The following is a 15,696-nucleotide window of genomic DNA, read 5'->3' as shown; positions in this document are numbered from 1 at the left end:
CCTCTCCAGCTCTGGTATCCCTCTGTGGGCTGCATTTTGGATTTTCTCACTGCACTCAGAAGCTGCCTGTCAGTGACCACCTCCTTGCTGGGCTAATCCCAGTTTCCCACAGCTGGTAGGTGCCAAATGATCCATAATTTCCACGTGCTCCCTGGTTTTGGAGATTCTTTTCCTCATGGAGCACAGCACTTTGCTGTGGGGTTGGATCTTCTTGCACTTCCAGTCTCCCCACTGAGCTGTTGCAGAGGCCTTCGCTTTTCCCCCTGAGCTCCTGCTGCCTCTTCCTATGAGAAATCCCATTTTTCCTGCTTTTTATATGGATTCATAGTGCTCCTCGAAGAATTATTGTCCTGCCTTGCTGCTTTGACAGCTTTGTCCTTTCCTTTTCACTTCTTGCTTGTTGCTTGGGGTCCTTTTCGCCACCTCTATGACTTCAAAATTATTTTAATCCTCAAATCCGCTTTTCCTATCTTCCATTTTTAACAGACCCCCTTCATGCCTCTACTTGTTCTCCTTCCCAAACAGAACCAGCAGAAATGTGCTGTGATCCCCATCATTGTTGCCATGAACTGATTTCCATGAAAACCTCCTGTCCCTGAAGTGCCTTTCCTGCACAGTGTGAGCAGCACACAGCGACCACTCAGAGGCAGAGAGAGGTGCTGAGGAACCACAAAGGCTCCAGGGCTCTGTTTCCTGCGTGGAAATTCTCCTTCTCTTAAATAGGGAATTGTTAAGAGAAGGAATCTGGGGAAGTTCTCCAATGCAGAGTGTGAAATGTGGGTCCCTGCAAGTCAGCAGCAGGGTCTGTTAGAACCAGGCTTTCCTCTGGTTGCTTTGGTTCCCAGGTTTTGGCTTTAAACTGAAAGCATGGAGATGTGGATTAGGTATTAGGAGGAAATCCTGTGAGGATTTCCTGGGAAATGCTCTGAGGATTTTCTGAGGAATCTGGCACAGGTTCCCAGAGCAGCTGTGGCTGTCCCTGGATCCCTGGAAGTGTCCAACGCCAGGTGGGACAGGGCTTGGAGCAGCCTGGGACATGGAAGGTGTCCCTGCCCATGGCAGGGGTGGGATGAGGTGATCTGAGATCCCTTCCATCCCAAACCAGTCTGAAATTCAGTTATTTTCAAAAGGTGAATAGGACTGAGACTGGGTAGAAGAAATGGGGTAAACAATGTGATGTTTACTCCAAATTGTGCCAGGGTTTCTTTTTTTTTTTTTTCTTTTATGGAAATATTAAAAGGAATCGATGCAGTGGGCGAGTTCTCTTTCCCTTGTAGCACAAATGTCTCTCACTGCTGATAGTAATTAAAAAAGAAAACAGAAACTGCACCATCTTCTCTAAATAAAGCATCTTCTGCTGCTTGGAAGTCTGGCTGCTCTGCAGCTTGCACTGCTTTTCCAGCAAGGTCCCTATCATTAATAACTTGTAAATCCCAGCATGGCAGGGGCAGGATTAGCAGGGAATCCTCAATCAATCAGCCTTTGGAGCCTCCCAGGAAGGAGGGAATGCCACTGCCAAGGGAAGAGTTCTGTCTCCCCATGTTTTTAACATTTTCAGATCTGTTGCCCCACAGAAAACCTTGGGATGGATGGGAGTAAATGTGCTGTCCCCCCACACCTGGATAAGTGTGTCCAAGAGGGGGGAGCTCAGGGATGTTGAGACCTCAGTTCAAGGCACTGGGGGAGGCTGGAGAAAGTGGGGGATGAAAGGGAAGAAAACTTCACTGAAGTCAGGGATGCAGCAAAGAGACAATAAAAAATGCAGGCAGGAAAATGCTGACGTGCTTGCCATGCCAAGTGGTTTCCTACTCCAGGCATTCCCCAGGGGGATTGAGGATTACAGATCTGGCAGCAGGATCAGTGCAGCAAGTGAGCCTCTGCATTGCAGGTCATTTCAGCCAGAAAATGAAAGAGAGCACTGCAGTGATACCAGAAGGGAGAGGTGGGAAATCCCTCTGCTTGGTGTTGCAGCACAAGGAGGAGGGGGAGAGGGAGATTCTGACAGGTACCTGTGCATCTCCCGGGATGCTGGCACTGCTGGGAAGAGCCTGGCCCCATCCTCTTGGCACCCTCCCTTCCAGTACTGCTGCACGTTGAAGAGTTCACCCCCAGCCTTCTCCTCTCCAGGCTGGAAATGTAGAGAATCCTGGAAGAGAATCAGAGGACAGGAGGAAATGGCCTCAAGTTGTGCCAGGGGAGGTTTAGGTTGGATATGAGGGGAAGGTCTTTGCTGAAAGCATTTTCAGGCATTGATGCCCAGGGCAGTGAGTCCCCATCCCTGGAGGGATTTAAAGCCACATGGACGTGGCACTTGGGGACATGGGGCAGTGGTGGCCCTGGCAGTGCTGGAGGAATTGCTGGACTCCATGATCTGAAAGGATTTTCCTCAATGATTCCCTGGCAGGGAGAAGCTCTGTGCTAAGCAGTGTTGGGCTGAGGGCTGTGCAGTGGCCATGGAGACTCAGGAATGGGGTTCCAGGATCGAGGCTTCAAACTGAACCTCCTTAAGGATCTAGAGAAAAACAACATTGTGCCATGGCCAGGGCAGCTTTGTGTGTTGGAAAGGGCTTATGGAGGCTTTCAAATCCCAAGTGTGGCCCACATCCCCAGGGAATGAAGCCTGAGGTGGTGTCTGCCACATCCACCCACAGCCCAATCCCATTCCTCCTGCTCTTCCCACTTCAGGTTCTCTCCCTGCAATCCATTTTCCAGCCTGCCTTTGTGCTAAGCAGTGATTCTTGAAATTCCCTTCTGCTCTCTGCTGGATTTCCCTGCTGGTATCCAAAGGGAACAGGAGGCAGGCCCGTGGGACGTGCGGCTCTGGGCATCAGGAATTGCCTCTCTCAGAAGCTGTCACTGCCCCTTGCCAGCCTGGACCATGGCCAGGGATTAAATGGGCTTTACAGGAGGCTTTGGATTCTCTTCTGGCATTTCACCCAAAGGTGTGAATATCCCTAGAGTGTTCTGGGTCAGGCAGGGATGCTGTGAGCATCAGGAAATGGGGATAACCTCACCTTGGGGGTGCTCTGTCTTCACTGTGGAAGGAGCAGCTGTTCAAGTTGAGCTCCACAAAGATCCCAGGACATTCTGAGCTGGAAGGGACCCCCAAGGATCACGGAGTGCAGCTCTTGGAGATTTAACCCCAGACCTTGGCACAATTAACACCATGCTCCAGTTCTTCTGGCAGCTAACAAACATCCACCCAAAACTCACCTGGATGGGAGGTGAACATGGAATGGGCCCCACTGAGGAGGAGCTGGGAGCTCATTTTCCCCCCACTGCCATCATTCCTGGACAAATCCCTATGTCCTGTTTGCTAAGCATCACCTGAAGGTTTCTCTGTCCAAAAACCAGTCTGTGCCATGCTGAAGTGCCCCTTCTATTTCAAAATTGCTTTTTTTCCACTCCCAGATTTTCACCTTTTTTGATGGAGTGGTTTTGGGGTTGGATTTTTCTTTTTGAATGCAGATTGAAGAGTGAGTGCTGTGAGCTGTGCTTCAGCTCTGCTGTAATTAGTTTTGTCTACTGTAATTGCTTCTCCTTTTTGCATTGTTTAGTGAAAGACGAATGAATTTCCAGGTCTGGTTGCATTGGGAGTGCTGACAGCAGCCTTTTAAAATCCCACAGCACAGCCATTTGTCTTTTTTATTCAGCTGAATCCTGCAGAGTGGGACAAATTCGGCTTCTCTTCTGTGTCCTGGGCAAATTACTGTACTAATTAATTTCTCTAAGACTGGGGCCTCTGCTTAGCAAAGGGAAGGGATGGAGGGAGGGCACTGTCTGGAAAACAGCAACAACCCTGGGTTAACTCCTGGAATAAACTTGCATGAAGAGACATGAGAAGCTGGTGGTTTAAAAATAAGGTTTATGGTGTTAAAAAATGGATATTGTGGTATTAATCCCACTTCATAAGAACATCTTGGTTTCTGACGAGGCAGCAGCTCTAATCTATCCCCCTGTTCATGCTCCCAGGGTTTCCTGCTGCAGGTTTTGCTGTGGGCTTTTAAAGAGAATTGTCATTTTTCTTGGAAATTTGATAGCAGAAGGTATTGCTGCTCCTCAAAAATGAGGAGAGGATGCTTTGTGTGACAGCAGGAGGAGGGAAAAAGAGGGGAATGTGGCCAAGGGTCTTGTAGGGTTCTGAGAACATCACTGACAGGAGAGAAGAAGTCTGCAGAGGGAAGCTCCTTTGGGCAGAGAGGGGAAGCAGTGAGTGCTTGGACTTGCCAGGAATTTCTGTGGAAGGATCTGAGCACTCTTGGGGTGCTTGGGACATCAGAGCTGAGGCTGAGCCAGGAATGAAAGTGGCAGGAGGGAAATCCAAAATGTAATGTTTTTCTAAAAACGGTGGGTTTGGTTTAGTTTTTGGGGTTTTTTCCAGAGAAATAGGTGGTAGTTTTATTTTTGTCCAATTTTTCTCCTCTTTCCAAACAGAAATTTATTTCCAATTATTAATCCAAATATTAAATTCAATGAATATAAGTAATAATAAATACAGCACTCCCAATTCCCTCATTGTTGAGGTCAGTGCAAATTATTCCCCAAGGACACTGTCGGAGTGGGATTGCTCTGGGATAACAAGGGAATCTCGTGTTAATTCAGCTGGCAGAGCTGCTCTGCCTAACAGTGGGGAAGTGCTGCTGCTGCCTTCAGAATTACCTGACCGAGCTAATCTGAGGGTGAGGAGACAATTTATTGATCTGGAGTCCTAGCCAGACGTAGATGGAGATAATTCTGGGATGTTAGTGGTATTATTCCTACAGAAAAGCAGGCTGGGTAAAGATTTTCAGGTTTTTATTAGCCCCTGCCAAACAACTGGGCTGCATTGCAGCTTGAATGTTTAATTTAAGATGTGGATGGCTGAGATACCAAAAATCAGAGCTCTCTGGGTGGTGGTCACTGACTATTTCTGCTGAAACTGCTCTTTTTCTAAAGCCAGCAGCCCCTCACACTGTTCTGAGCTTCCCCTCTAGAGCTATTTTTAACAGATAAAGGGGGGGAAAAAAAGAGGTGTTAAGTTTGCAGCTCTGCTTGTGCATTCTGGTCAGGTGTCTTGTTACTCTTCATGGCTCCCCTGCAAGCTGGCATCCGAGGGTTCTGCTTAATGTCCTAGAAAATAACCTTGTGCTTGAACCAACAGCCAGTTTTATCACTGGCTGTGTGTCTGGGGCACAGAGGGGACAGGGAAAAGCTGGGAAAGCATGGAGCTGGGGATTGCCAGGCTGCTCCTGGGCCAGCAGCTCCCTCCCTGCTGCCACAGCGCCTGGGCTCAGCCTGGCAAAGCAGTTCTGCTCCCCTTGTGCCAGCAGGGAGCTGAAATCTGGGATTGAGGGTCTGGGATTTGAGCCTCACAGCCTCACCAAGGTCCCTCAGTGGTGTTTGCCCCCAGTGCTCTTCAGCCGTGTTGGAGGTGTCATCTTCCCACGTGGATGGCTCCATGGATTTCTCGGGCAGTGGGAAGCCATTGCCCCTTGTCCTGTCAGCAGTCCCACCTCGAGGAGCAGAGGATGGCCTTTGTCACCAGCCTTACCTGTAAATCATCACAAAACGTGGTGCTGGGGCAAAGCAGCCCCTCCTGCCCTCAGCCTCTTTCCTGGGGCTTGAAAACTGATTAAGAATCACTTGCTTAGGCTGCTGGCTCTCGGGTGACAGTGCCAGGGCAAGCTGCTCTCCTGGAAATGCCCATTAAAGTTTCAATTTCCATCCCTCAGCCAGAGCCGTGGGGCCGGGTGTGAGCTGCTGGAATGACCTCTGCCAGTTCATTAAATAGCAATGAGCCCAGGATTCCCAGCTAAACAGCACACAGAGCATCCTCACTCCGTTTCCTGTTTTTAAAGGAAGTTTAAATTGTTTAATAATCTCTTTTAAGTCCTTAAAGTGAATCTGGGCAGCAAAGCAAAATCCTGTTTAGTGGGGCAGATGCCCAAAGGAAGGTGTCAGGGTGATGGAGCTGTTTGGGAGCAGCCACTGAAACACTGCCAACAATTTATCAGATGTGGTGGAGGTGACAGGCTGGGATTACAGTGGAGCTGGCTGCTGGGTCAGACTGAGCTTCACTAACACCTTGCTGAGTGCTGCAGTTCCTGGGTTAAATCCAGGCCACCTCCAGTGCACAGCTTCTGTTTCGCCCATTTGGTGGTTGCTTTTCAAGCTCTGACGTGTCCTCAGAGGTGTGAATTCTCCTGGAGGGTCCCACACACCTTTCCAGAGCAGTTATTCATCCTTAGCCTGGAGCTGAGCTGTTGCTGCCTGAGTTTCAATCCCACTTTTCCAGCTGCAGGGAAGGAGATGGGATTGGGGCAGCTGAGAGCTGTCTCTGCCTGGACACACCTCTTCCATCCCTGTCCTGCAGGATCCTGCCACCTTCCCCTGCCTCCAGAAGGTTTGCTGGACTTACTCCCCCTCAGAACAGTAAATCCTGCTAGGTGTGAAATGTTTACAGAAGGCCTGTGAATGTGGCCCTGACTCCCTGTCATTCCAGCCCTGTTCCCTTCATCTCTCCCCACTCCCAAGGGCTGCTCCACGTGGGAAGGCAGAACAAGTTTCTCAGGAAGGCTTCCAGAGGTGCCAGGGCGTGGTGAGGAGCAGTGAGGGGTTTACACAGCTTGGGCAGTAGCAGCTGCTCCAGTGCAGCAGTAAATTCTGGTACAGCATCTCCTGCAGTAAAATTCCTGGCTGAGTTAGACTTTACAAATGCTTTACAACTCGTGCTTGCAATTCATCTTCTCTCTGCTGGAATTGCCTCCCAGGACCCATCTCCATTCATTTAATGCAAACTATCTCATCTTGTCCATCTCCACCCCGGGTTTCATTTTCCACAGCTACTCCCTGGGAAAATTCATGAGCTCTGCAGTGCCTCTGATGGTCGTAGGGAAGGTGATTTGGGAGGATTTCTGTCCTAGCCAATGGTTCCTGCACTGAAATGCAGGGATGCAGCTGTCCAAATCCTCCTGGAGCACCAGGAAATGATAAAGAACAGGAAGGGAGATTCCCAAAATCCTCAGAGAAGGTGATGGGGCCTGGCATGAGTGGAGCCCAGTGTGTCACCCCAAATCCTGCAGGTGTCTGAGCAGGAATGGGCTGTGCTTCTGCCTGTGCCAGTGTGTACTTGTGGTGATCCCAAGGCTGTTCCCTGATCCTTTGCAGAGCCAGCAGGATCTCCCTTACTTTGGGAGCAGCAGTGGCAGTCGGCGACTTTCCCAGGCAGGACACTCTCTCCCAATGCCACGTTCTGTCCCTGCCCGCAGAAAGCAGGGGGTATCCCAAAACCCAGCGTGCCATCAAGCTGGGAAAGCTGTGCTGGCCCTTTCCCTGGCCGGGCTGCCAGCCCCTCCTGCTGCCCTGAACAGGAGCCAGCTTCCCGGGGAGCAGCCGCTGGCACGCGGGATTAATTGAGCCCGTGCCACGGCCCTCAGCTGCCATAAACCACGCTGCTGTCTGGGCACTGAATGGAGCTGGGGGAGGCAGGACAGCTCCTCCTTCCCAAACCTGCTCCAAGCCACGTCTCCCACAGCGAGGAAACCTGGCACCACCTCCCAGCACCTGCCAGGCCCTCCCCACGGGCACGGGGTGGGGGGGGGCTCCTGCTGCTGCTGCCAAGTGTCACATCTGGGGTGACATCCTTCCCTGGTTCTGCTCCTGCTCGCTCCAGGAGATCCAAGTGCTGCTGCCAGAGCAGGGGCTGCAGCCCAGGGATGTGCCCAGAGCCAGGGAGGGTCCTGGCTGGAGCGACCCCAAAGTTTTTTCCATCCCCTGCACGTCCTTTGGGGACAAAAGGAGCTCCTGTGCCGGTGGTGAGGCTCCACAAAGAAGTGGGGAATGGGGAACAGCAGGGCTGGGGGACCCAGAAACCTGAGTGTCCATCACTCAGCGTGGGATTTGTGGATAATCCAAGGCACTGCTGGGCCTGGGAAGGCACCGGGACCTGCTGGACCACACCTGAGCTCTCTGTGGAGAGGGGTGTCACAGCTGTTTTGGGATGTTGCCAGCCTCCATTTCAGCAGGGATGGAGCAGGGGTGAATTCACAGAACTGGGGAATGGCTCAGGTAGAAAGGGACATTTAAAGGTCAGCAATGCAACCCTCCTGCAGAGAGCAGGGACATCTCCAGCTAGCCCAGAATCCATTCCCAGCCCCTGGGAGCATCACCCAGGGCTGGCTGATGCTCAGGGAGGAGTCCCACACTGCTCCTTGGGGAAGGCACTGAAGTGTCCCCAGATGTGAAATCCACACTTGGAGCCCCCAGGCCACATCTGGGGGGACAGGGGACATTCCCTTGGTGCCAAGCACCAGCCAGGCCCTGCTTTGTGCCCAGCTCCAGCCCTGGGTGCTGACCAGGACACATATTTTAGGCCATGGAAAAGGGGACACGGGTCAGGATCAGGCTTTTTGCTCGTGTTGTGCCTTTTGCTGTCTTTGTGTGATACAGAAATACATGGGGTGAGCCCCTCCTGGGTAAACTCAGCCTAAAAAATAGATGATCTTTTCTGCTCTGAAAGTATGGTGGAAAACAGCAGAGAGGGGTTTGTGCAGCTTGGGAGGATCTTCCCTGAAAAATTACTTGAGACCCCAGTTCCCAGGGCTCAAATCCCTGCACAGAGACATCTCCAGCTGCTGGATGCTTTTCCAGAGGCTGATGTTCTGTGGGACAGGGAGTCCTGGGCTCAGGGCACACCAAAGGGGAGACAAAGGTGTCTGGTGACAGAGGGGACACAATTCCTTGCCACCACCGCCACCTGCCTTTGATGCTCCGCCATCCCTCCAGCTGTGCATCAGCGAATCCCTGGAGATTCATTTGTTGGTTATTATTCACTCGAGAAGCTTTTCCCAGCCTGGAAAGCGTCTGCACTGACATCTAGTGGTAATCCAGGATTTTCCCTGGCCGAGAGCAGAGCGGGATCCTCTGCTTTGCTGCTCCCACTCGTGTTCCTGCTGCGCTTGTGGGCATTTTCACAGCATCACTTAGGCTGGAAAACGCCCTTAGGATCATCAGGTCCAACTGCAAACCATAATAACATCCATGATAAAATAAAAAGCATTTTAAATCTGCGCTTCCTACAGGCCCTGCATCACCTCTGCTCATTATTGTTGTTATTTTTGTAACCCCCTGCAATCCCTACACCATTAAAAACCAATGTGTTGTGACAGGACCAAGGGAATGGCTCCCACTGCCAGAGGGCAGGGATAGGTGGGATTTTGGGAAGGAATTGTTCCCTGAGAGGGTGGTGAGGCCCTGGCAGAGGGTGCCCAGAGCAGCTGTGGCTGCCCCTGGATCCCTGGCAGTGCCCAAGGCTAGACTGGACACGGGGCTCGGAGCAATGGAAGTGTCCCTGCCCATGGCATGGGGTGGAATTGGATCAGCTTTAAGGTCACTTCCCAACCAAGCCATGCTGTGATTCCCAGATAACAACAGAGCACCCTCTGACAGCAACGCCCGGGAAGAGCAGGTCTCCAGGCGTGAGCCCGGGGTGAATTATCATTTATCTGTTTTATTCCATGCACTCCTGACTCTTTAACGCCGCTCCGGGCCGCACACATGGCTCAGGCCTCGCCAACATGGCGGCCTGGCAAGGACTACATCTCCCATCGTGCCCCGCTAGCCGCCCGCCGCGCCAGCGGCGAGCCAATGGGGCGCGGCGGAGGGCGGATATAGCGCCGCCCGCGGGGCCCGCTCCCTCCTTTCCGCCGGGCCGCGGCTCATCATGGCGGTGCAGATCTCCAAGAAGCGCAAGGTGAGCGCGGCCGCGCGGCCCCGCAGCGCCCTCACGGCCCCGCCGCAGCGCCCGCGGCGACCCCGGCAGCCGGCGGGGCGGGAGCGCGGCGGGCGGCGGCGGGCGGCGGGGGAGGATGGCGGCGGATGCGGCGCGGGGCCCGGCGGGGAACATGGCGGCGGGATGGAGCGGGCGCTGCCCCGCGGCCGCGCGCGGAGGTGCGGAGCGGCGCCGGGAATTGCGGGGATGTGGCTTTGCTTTCCTGCGGGAAGGGTTTGTGGTTGGTGGCTGCCCCCGGAGGGCACCGGGCGCTGCCTGTGCTGGGGAGAGAGGGAGGTTTGGGCTGTCAGGAGTCCCGGCAGAGCGTCCCGTGGGGCTGGGAAAGGGATGCGACCCCTCTCGTTATTTCCCTTAAATTGCTCCGGAATTCCAGCAGAGAGCTGTGATCCCAGCGCGAGCAGTGGCTGTGGGTCAGGCAGTGCTGGGTGTGGGCTCCTGCCAGGAATGGATTATTCCTGAGAAATTCAGGGAGGGGGTTCCATTTTTCCCCCCCTGCTGGGCCAACCGAGCACGGTGCTGCTAAAGTCAAGGCTGTGGGTTCAGTTCCTGGCTGTTCCTGTAAAAGTTGGACTTGGTGTTCCCTGTGGGTCCCTTCCAGCTCAGAGTTTTCTCTGATTTTTCTCAGAGGAAGGGAAATTTGTCAGGAGTGACTGTCAGGCTGCAGGAGGAGTTTGGGTGAATTGCGCTCAGGTTCAGAACGCGACAAGGCCTTGACTTTGTCCCTTTGTGTTTTAGTTTGTCGCTGATGGCATCTTCAAAGCGGAGCTGAACGAGTTCCTGACTCGGGAGCTGGCTGAGGATGGATACTCCGGAGTGGAAGTCCGGGTCACTCCCACCAGGACCGAGATTATCATCCTTGCCACCAGGTAACTCAGCCGTGCTGAGCTGGGGTGGCTCCGCTCTCACTCCTGGGGACACTTTGCTCACTTGTCCTGTAACTGTTTCCCCTCAGAACTCAGAATGTCCTGGGAGAGAAGGGGCGCCGGATCCGGGAGCTGACGGCTGTGGTGCAGAAGAGGTTTGGGTTCCCCGAGGGAAGCGTGGAGGTAAAACTGCCTCAGGAGCTGGGTGGTGCACATGGATTTACGGTGGCAGCTGAAAGGTGCTTTCAGGATAACTTGGGTCACGTGTTGCTTGGCCTCAAAAATGGTCCTGCACTGAAATACAAAATAAATTATAAAGAAACTGCTGCAGAAGGAAACAGAAAGTTGGGAAACAGGAGTTATTTTTGATCCTTAATGTCAGGGGTGTTTTCCCAGGGGAAGGTTGGACTAGGTTCCTTTAAATGGTCCATGCAACCCAAGGGATTCTGTAGTTCTGTTCCAGGAAATCTTGCTCTGAAACAAATCAGGGAGGGAGGGGGGGATGTCTGTGCTGGGGTGGTGCTCATTTATTCCATCTTGGCTAGAGATGCTGGATCATGTTAGACAGGGAAGGAAATGTAGGATAAAGCTGCTGCCTGTAAGTGTGGAAGGATTAACTGGACTGAATGTAGGGAGAAGAGTAGAATGAAACTCCTAAAATAAAAGTTGAATTTAATGTGAGGGTGGTGAGGAACAGGGTGCTCAGAGAAGCTGTGGCTGTCCCTGGAATTGTTCAGGGCCGGGTTGGAGCAGCCTGGCCCAGTGGGAAGATCCCTGCCTGTGCCAGGGGTGGAGGTGGATGAACCTCGGGAGCCCCAGCAGGCCGTGGTTCCATGGTGGGCTGGAGCAGAGCCCCGTTGTGAGCGCTGTGTTCTCTCTGGTGCAGCTCTACGCCGAGAAGGTGGCCACGAGGGGTCTGTGTGCCATCGCCCAGGCCGAGTCCCTGCGCTACAAGCTCCTGGGAGGGCTGGCTGTGCGCAGGTGAGTGCCCCTGGGGAGGTGTGGGACTCAGTACCATTCCCAAAGAACAGCTCCTCTGCAGTTTGAGGGTTTAACCTGGTAATGCTGCACTGAAACTTCAGCTCACAGTTCTGGAGCGTTCTGTCTGGTTGGTTGTCCGTGGGGCATAAAGCTGGATGTGTTCCTTTGGGAATAAGAGGGTGGAGGAGTGAGGCACACAGCATCAGAGGCCTTGTGGCCGTGCTGTGGCTCAGGTGGCAGCGGCCCTGCTCTCATCCCCTCGGTGATGAGACGATGACGAGTCGGAAGCGGGCGGCTCTGGTGGCGGTGCCTCCGCCGTGTCACGTCCTGTGGCGCTGCATGAGGGCCTCCAGCAGCAGCCTCCTGTCGCCAGTGAATGATCTAGAGGCATTTGTCTGAGAAGGGATGGGAGCTGCCCTGCTGACACGTGAAACTGGGGTTGGAATAGTGGTAAAATTCCTCCAGGGAGCCCCGTGGGTCTGGCAGAGGGGCTCACGGCTTGGCTGTCCTCTCCCTGCAGAGCCTGCTACGGCGTCCTCCGCTTCATCATGGAGAGCGGGGCCAAGGGCTGCGAGGTCGTTGTGTCCGGCAAGCTGCGAGGTCAGCGGGCCAAATCCATGAAGTTTGTGGATGGCTTGATGATCCACAGCGGGGACCCAGTGAATTACTACGTGGACACAGCCGTGCGTCACGTCCTACTCCGGCAGGGTGAGTGCCTGGCGTGCAGAGCCCTTCGCAGCTTTGTCAGCTGCCTTCTCCAGAGCTGCAGAGACACAAAAATCTCAGCTCCTGCCATCCCGTTCCTGCAGGTGGGGATTTCCCACTGGCAGGACTGGCATCCTTGGGTTGAAACTTACGTGGTTTTGATGCACTTCTGATCTCACAGAATAGTTCAGTTGTGCTGCTGTGGATGGTTCAGACTAAAAATCCTGTTTGCTTGGGCTTTTGCTACTGAGCTCTCACTGTGGGATTTGAATACTACATCTAAAGTAGAAATCAATTGGGAAAGGAAAGCCAAGGGGCCTTCAGCAGCCAGTGTGATCATACCAGGTCATCCACTTCTCTGCTGATGGGGTTTGAATGTTTCCAGTTAGAAATGTGGCTGTAGATTCTCCAGGCACTCTCATTTCTGTCCTGAGGCCTTTGAGGCTGGTGGTAGCTTCCAGAAGTGCCTGTTGCCTGGCTTTAAGAGCCCTTGGCATTTGGGATTCTGGTTTTCCTGGCTCCTCAGGATGGGCAGAGAGAACAGGGGTGCTACAGGTGTCAGTCAGTCTTCCCAGCTAAACCTGCTTCCACTTGTTCTCCCTCCTGGTAAAGCACAAATGATTTGTGTGTCTTGGCTGGCTTTGGGTTAGTCAGTTGCAGAGCTCCTGGTGCAGGGATGCCAGCCCAGAGCTGTTCTGCACCTTCCCTTCGGTGATGATACGATGACGAGTCAGAAGGGACATCCCTGTGCCATTGCAGCCTGCTCTGTGCCACGTTCTGTGGTGCTGTGCTAAGGCTGCCTTGGCCAGGGTGTCCTGCTCATTGGATGATTTAGAGGCATTTGTCTGAGAAGGGATGTTAAAAAAAAAGTGGAATTTCTTAGAAAAATGAGCTGGGGAGGAGGACAGGGTTTAAAACCAGGTGTAGAATGAGTTGAGGGTAGAACTGCAGTCAGCCAAGGCAGTGGGTTGAATAACTTTGAATATCCAACTTGCCTAAATTTACATCACTGATAAAAAGTCTCAGTAATTAGATTTTTAAGCTGTAGCACGTGTGTGTTAGTGTTGTCAGCAGATCTTCAATGTGCAGAGAGATATTTTGTAATCCTGGTGCTCATCTCTTGATCTATTTTGTGTCTCCCTTGTCCTGTCGCTCTCTGCAGGAGTACTGGGAATCAAAGTAAAGATTATGTTGCCTTGGGACCCCAGTGGAAAGATTGGCCCCAAAAAGCCTCTGCCAGACCACGTCAGCATCGTGGAACCCAAAGAAGAGATTCTGCCCACCACCCCCATTTCAGAGCAGAAAGGTGGCAAACCAGAACAGCCAGCCATGCCTCAGCCAGTGCCCACTGCCTGAGGGGTAAGTGGGGGGAGTGTGCTGAGGATCCATGTGGAAAAGGTTTCTGGTCACCAAAAACACAAAGCTGGGATTTTGGGAAGACAGGCAGCTGTGTTGTGCCCAGCACAGTGACCAGAGCTGGGTTTGAGCATTGCACTGGGCAAAGGGGACAGGGCTCAAGGCACATGGCAGAGCAGCTCAGAACACTCCTCTGGAGATGAGATCTGTCCACGTGCCTTGTTCCATGTTGTGTTACACAGCATGGATTTGGAGGCCTTGGATTATTACAGTTGGAGAAACTTGGATGTGTTGATGTTGTGCCAGTGTGCAGCTGGCAGCACAGAGAGTGTATTCCTCATATATCCATCCTGTCCTGCCCCAGGATCCAGTCTGGGAGAGTCTTAGAAGACACATCAGAATAATTTATAGGCTGCTTTTATAAGGAAGTTATCACAGTTTGAAGTCTTACCAAAGAGTCTGGCAAGATCTGCCTCAGTGGGAAAAAGGGGGATCATTGGCCAAAATACAGGAAATAAGAAATGCAGTTCAGTTGGAAAACTTGGCTTGTTCTTTCTTTGGGATAGGATGATGGTCGTGGAAAAGAGTTTGCCCCCAGCTCACTGAGTGTTTTGTTTCTCGTTGTAGGGTTTGTAACATCTGCAACCAGAAGCTTGTCTGTCCTGAAAACATCTCTTAATAAAATCACAAAAGGCAGTGTTTGTGAAGGTGCTTTTTCTTTTCTTTTTTTTTTTTTTTCTTTTTTTTCTCAAGATGTACTCCAGGAAGACCTTGCTCCCACCTTTGGTGTGGAAGGAATTCTGTTGCTGTGTTCCCCTTCTGGAGTGACCTTCACCAGATCCTGATCCAAACAAAGTGGGAATACAGCACAGATAACTGTGATAGAGCTGGAGCAGCAGTCCTGTGTTTAGAGGGTCATGAGCAACACACACTCCATGGAGTACTGGTGGCTGTTCCCTGCATCCCAGTCCCTTTTCCAGTGCTTCCAGAAGGGGGAGCTTTTCTGGCAGTGTCCACTGCAGCTCCTGTTAGGGTCAGGTACCTTTGGGAGTGGATTTGTGAGGTGAGAGCAAAAGTGACACTCAGGATTTCAAACCTTCTGTCCTAACCTGCAACGTGGGAATCTCTGGTGGAAGTCTGGTGCAGGAATGGGAAGAGACAGGCACATCATAGGAGATAATGTATGTGCAGGATCAAGGAGTTTAAATTTTCAGGAATTCAGAGCCTGTTTGTTGCAAGCTTTGTTGTTTCACATCCACATTTCTGTTTTAAGGAGCTTGCTCTGCAAGAATTAGGTTGGTGACTTAGGAACTGGAATTTCAAACTGGACTGTAGGGAGCCTTGGCCTTGCTGTTGCCAGCTTCTCTGGCACACCTGGGAGTCTGGTTGAGTTTCAGAAACAAGATGTGCCTTCTTAGAGTGTCAGTGATTTCAGGTTTCTGTGTGCACCATTCAGTGCAAAGATTTAAGTAGTTAATATAAATATTAGACTAATGCCAATATTAATTTTTAATATGGATTTGAATGTGGAAATAATCTGAAAATATAAAAGATGACAACACAGCTCTGCCAGATTGTAGGAGCAGGAAATGTGTGAAAGTGGAAGATCTGAAGCAATAAAAGTCACACCTGGTTTTGTATGTTGTCTCTAAATTCTTAAAGACACTGTGTGGTAAATGGTGATGGTTAGAAATCTCTCCTGCTGCCTCCCAGGGAGGGCTGGATTTCTGGGAGATTGTTCCACTTCTAACTGATTAAAAGCTCTCCAGCCTTGTCCATTACCCTGTTAATTCTCACAGTGCTGATCACTGCTAGAGTCAAGAGCTGTGCAAGTAATGAAGAGAAGGCTCCAGGGAGAGCTCAGAGCCCCTGCAGGGCCTGAAGGGGCTCCAGGAGAGCTGGAGAGGGACTGGGGACAGGGGATGGAGGGACAGGACACAGGGAATGGCTGCCACTGCCAGAGGGCAGGGATGGATGGGATATTGGGATGGAATTGTTCCCTGTGAGGATGGTGAGGCCCTG

At 52.1% G+C, this 15,696-nt stretch overlaps 1 protein-coding gene and 2 non-coding genes across 3 annotated transcripts; all 3 read left to right on the top strand.

Annotated features, from left to right (window-relative positions):
• The first annotated feature begins 9,578 nt into the window (after positions 1–9,578).
• RPS3 (ribosomal protein S3) lies at positions 9,579–14,370 on the top strand. Its single transcript, XM_064411143.1, has 7 exons — positions 9,579–9,730; positions 10,505–10,635; positions 10,722–10,815; positions 11,519–11,613; positions 12,134–12,321; positions 13,481–13,677; positions 14,302–14,370. Exons 1-6 carry the CDS (start codon positions 9,701–9,703, stop codon positions 13,672–13,674), a joined length of 732 nt encoding a protein of 243 aa, XP_064267213.1. The 5' UTR covers positions 9,579–9,700; the 3' UTR covers positions 13,675–13,677; positions 14,302–14,370.
• LOC135295661 (small nucleolar RNA SNORD15) lies at positions 11,871–12,017 on the top strand. Its single transcript, XR_010357800.1, has one exon. It is a non-coding gene; the product is annotated as a small nucleolar RNA SNORD15 (small nucleolar RNA).
• LOC135295685 (small nucleolar RNA SNORD15) lies at positions 13,025–13,172 on the top strand. Its single transcript, XR_010357827.1, has one exon. It is a non-coding gene; the product is annotated as a small nucleolar RNA SNORD15 (small nucleolar RNA).
• Positions 14,371–15,696: the final 1,326 nt, after the last annotated feature.

Source organism: Passer domesticus, chromosome 2 (genome assembly GCF_036417665.1).
Source record: "Passer domesticus isolate bPasDom1 chromosome 2, bPasDom1.hap1, whole genome shotgun sequence".
In the NCBI taxonomy this organism is placed as follows: Eukaryota; Metazoa; Chordata; class Aves; order Passeriformes; family Passeridae; genus Passer; species Passer domesticus.
Note: the sequence above shows the minus strand (reverse complement) of the source record. Positions and strands in the feature narration are given on the sequence as shown.

Excerpts from the sequence above, each read along its gene's own strand:
- RPS3 (XM_064411143.1), top strand. The coding sequence starts at position 9,701 with ATGGCGGTGCAGATCTCCAAGAAGCGCAAG. Across the intron at positions 9,731-10,504 it reads AGATCTCCAAGAAGCGCAAG|TTTGTCGCTGATGGCATCTT; the intron begins GTGAGCGCGGCC and ends TTTGTGTTTTAG. Across the intron at positions 10,816-11,518 it reads TCCCCGAGGGAAGCGTGGAG|CTCTACGCCGAGAAGGTGGC; the intron begins GTAAAACTGCCT and ends TCTCTGGTGCAG.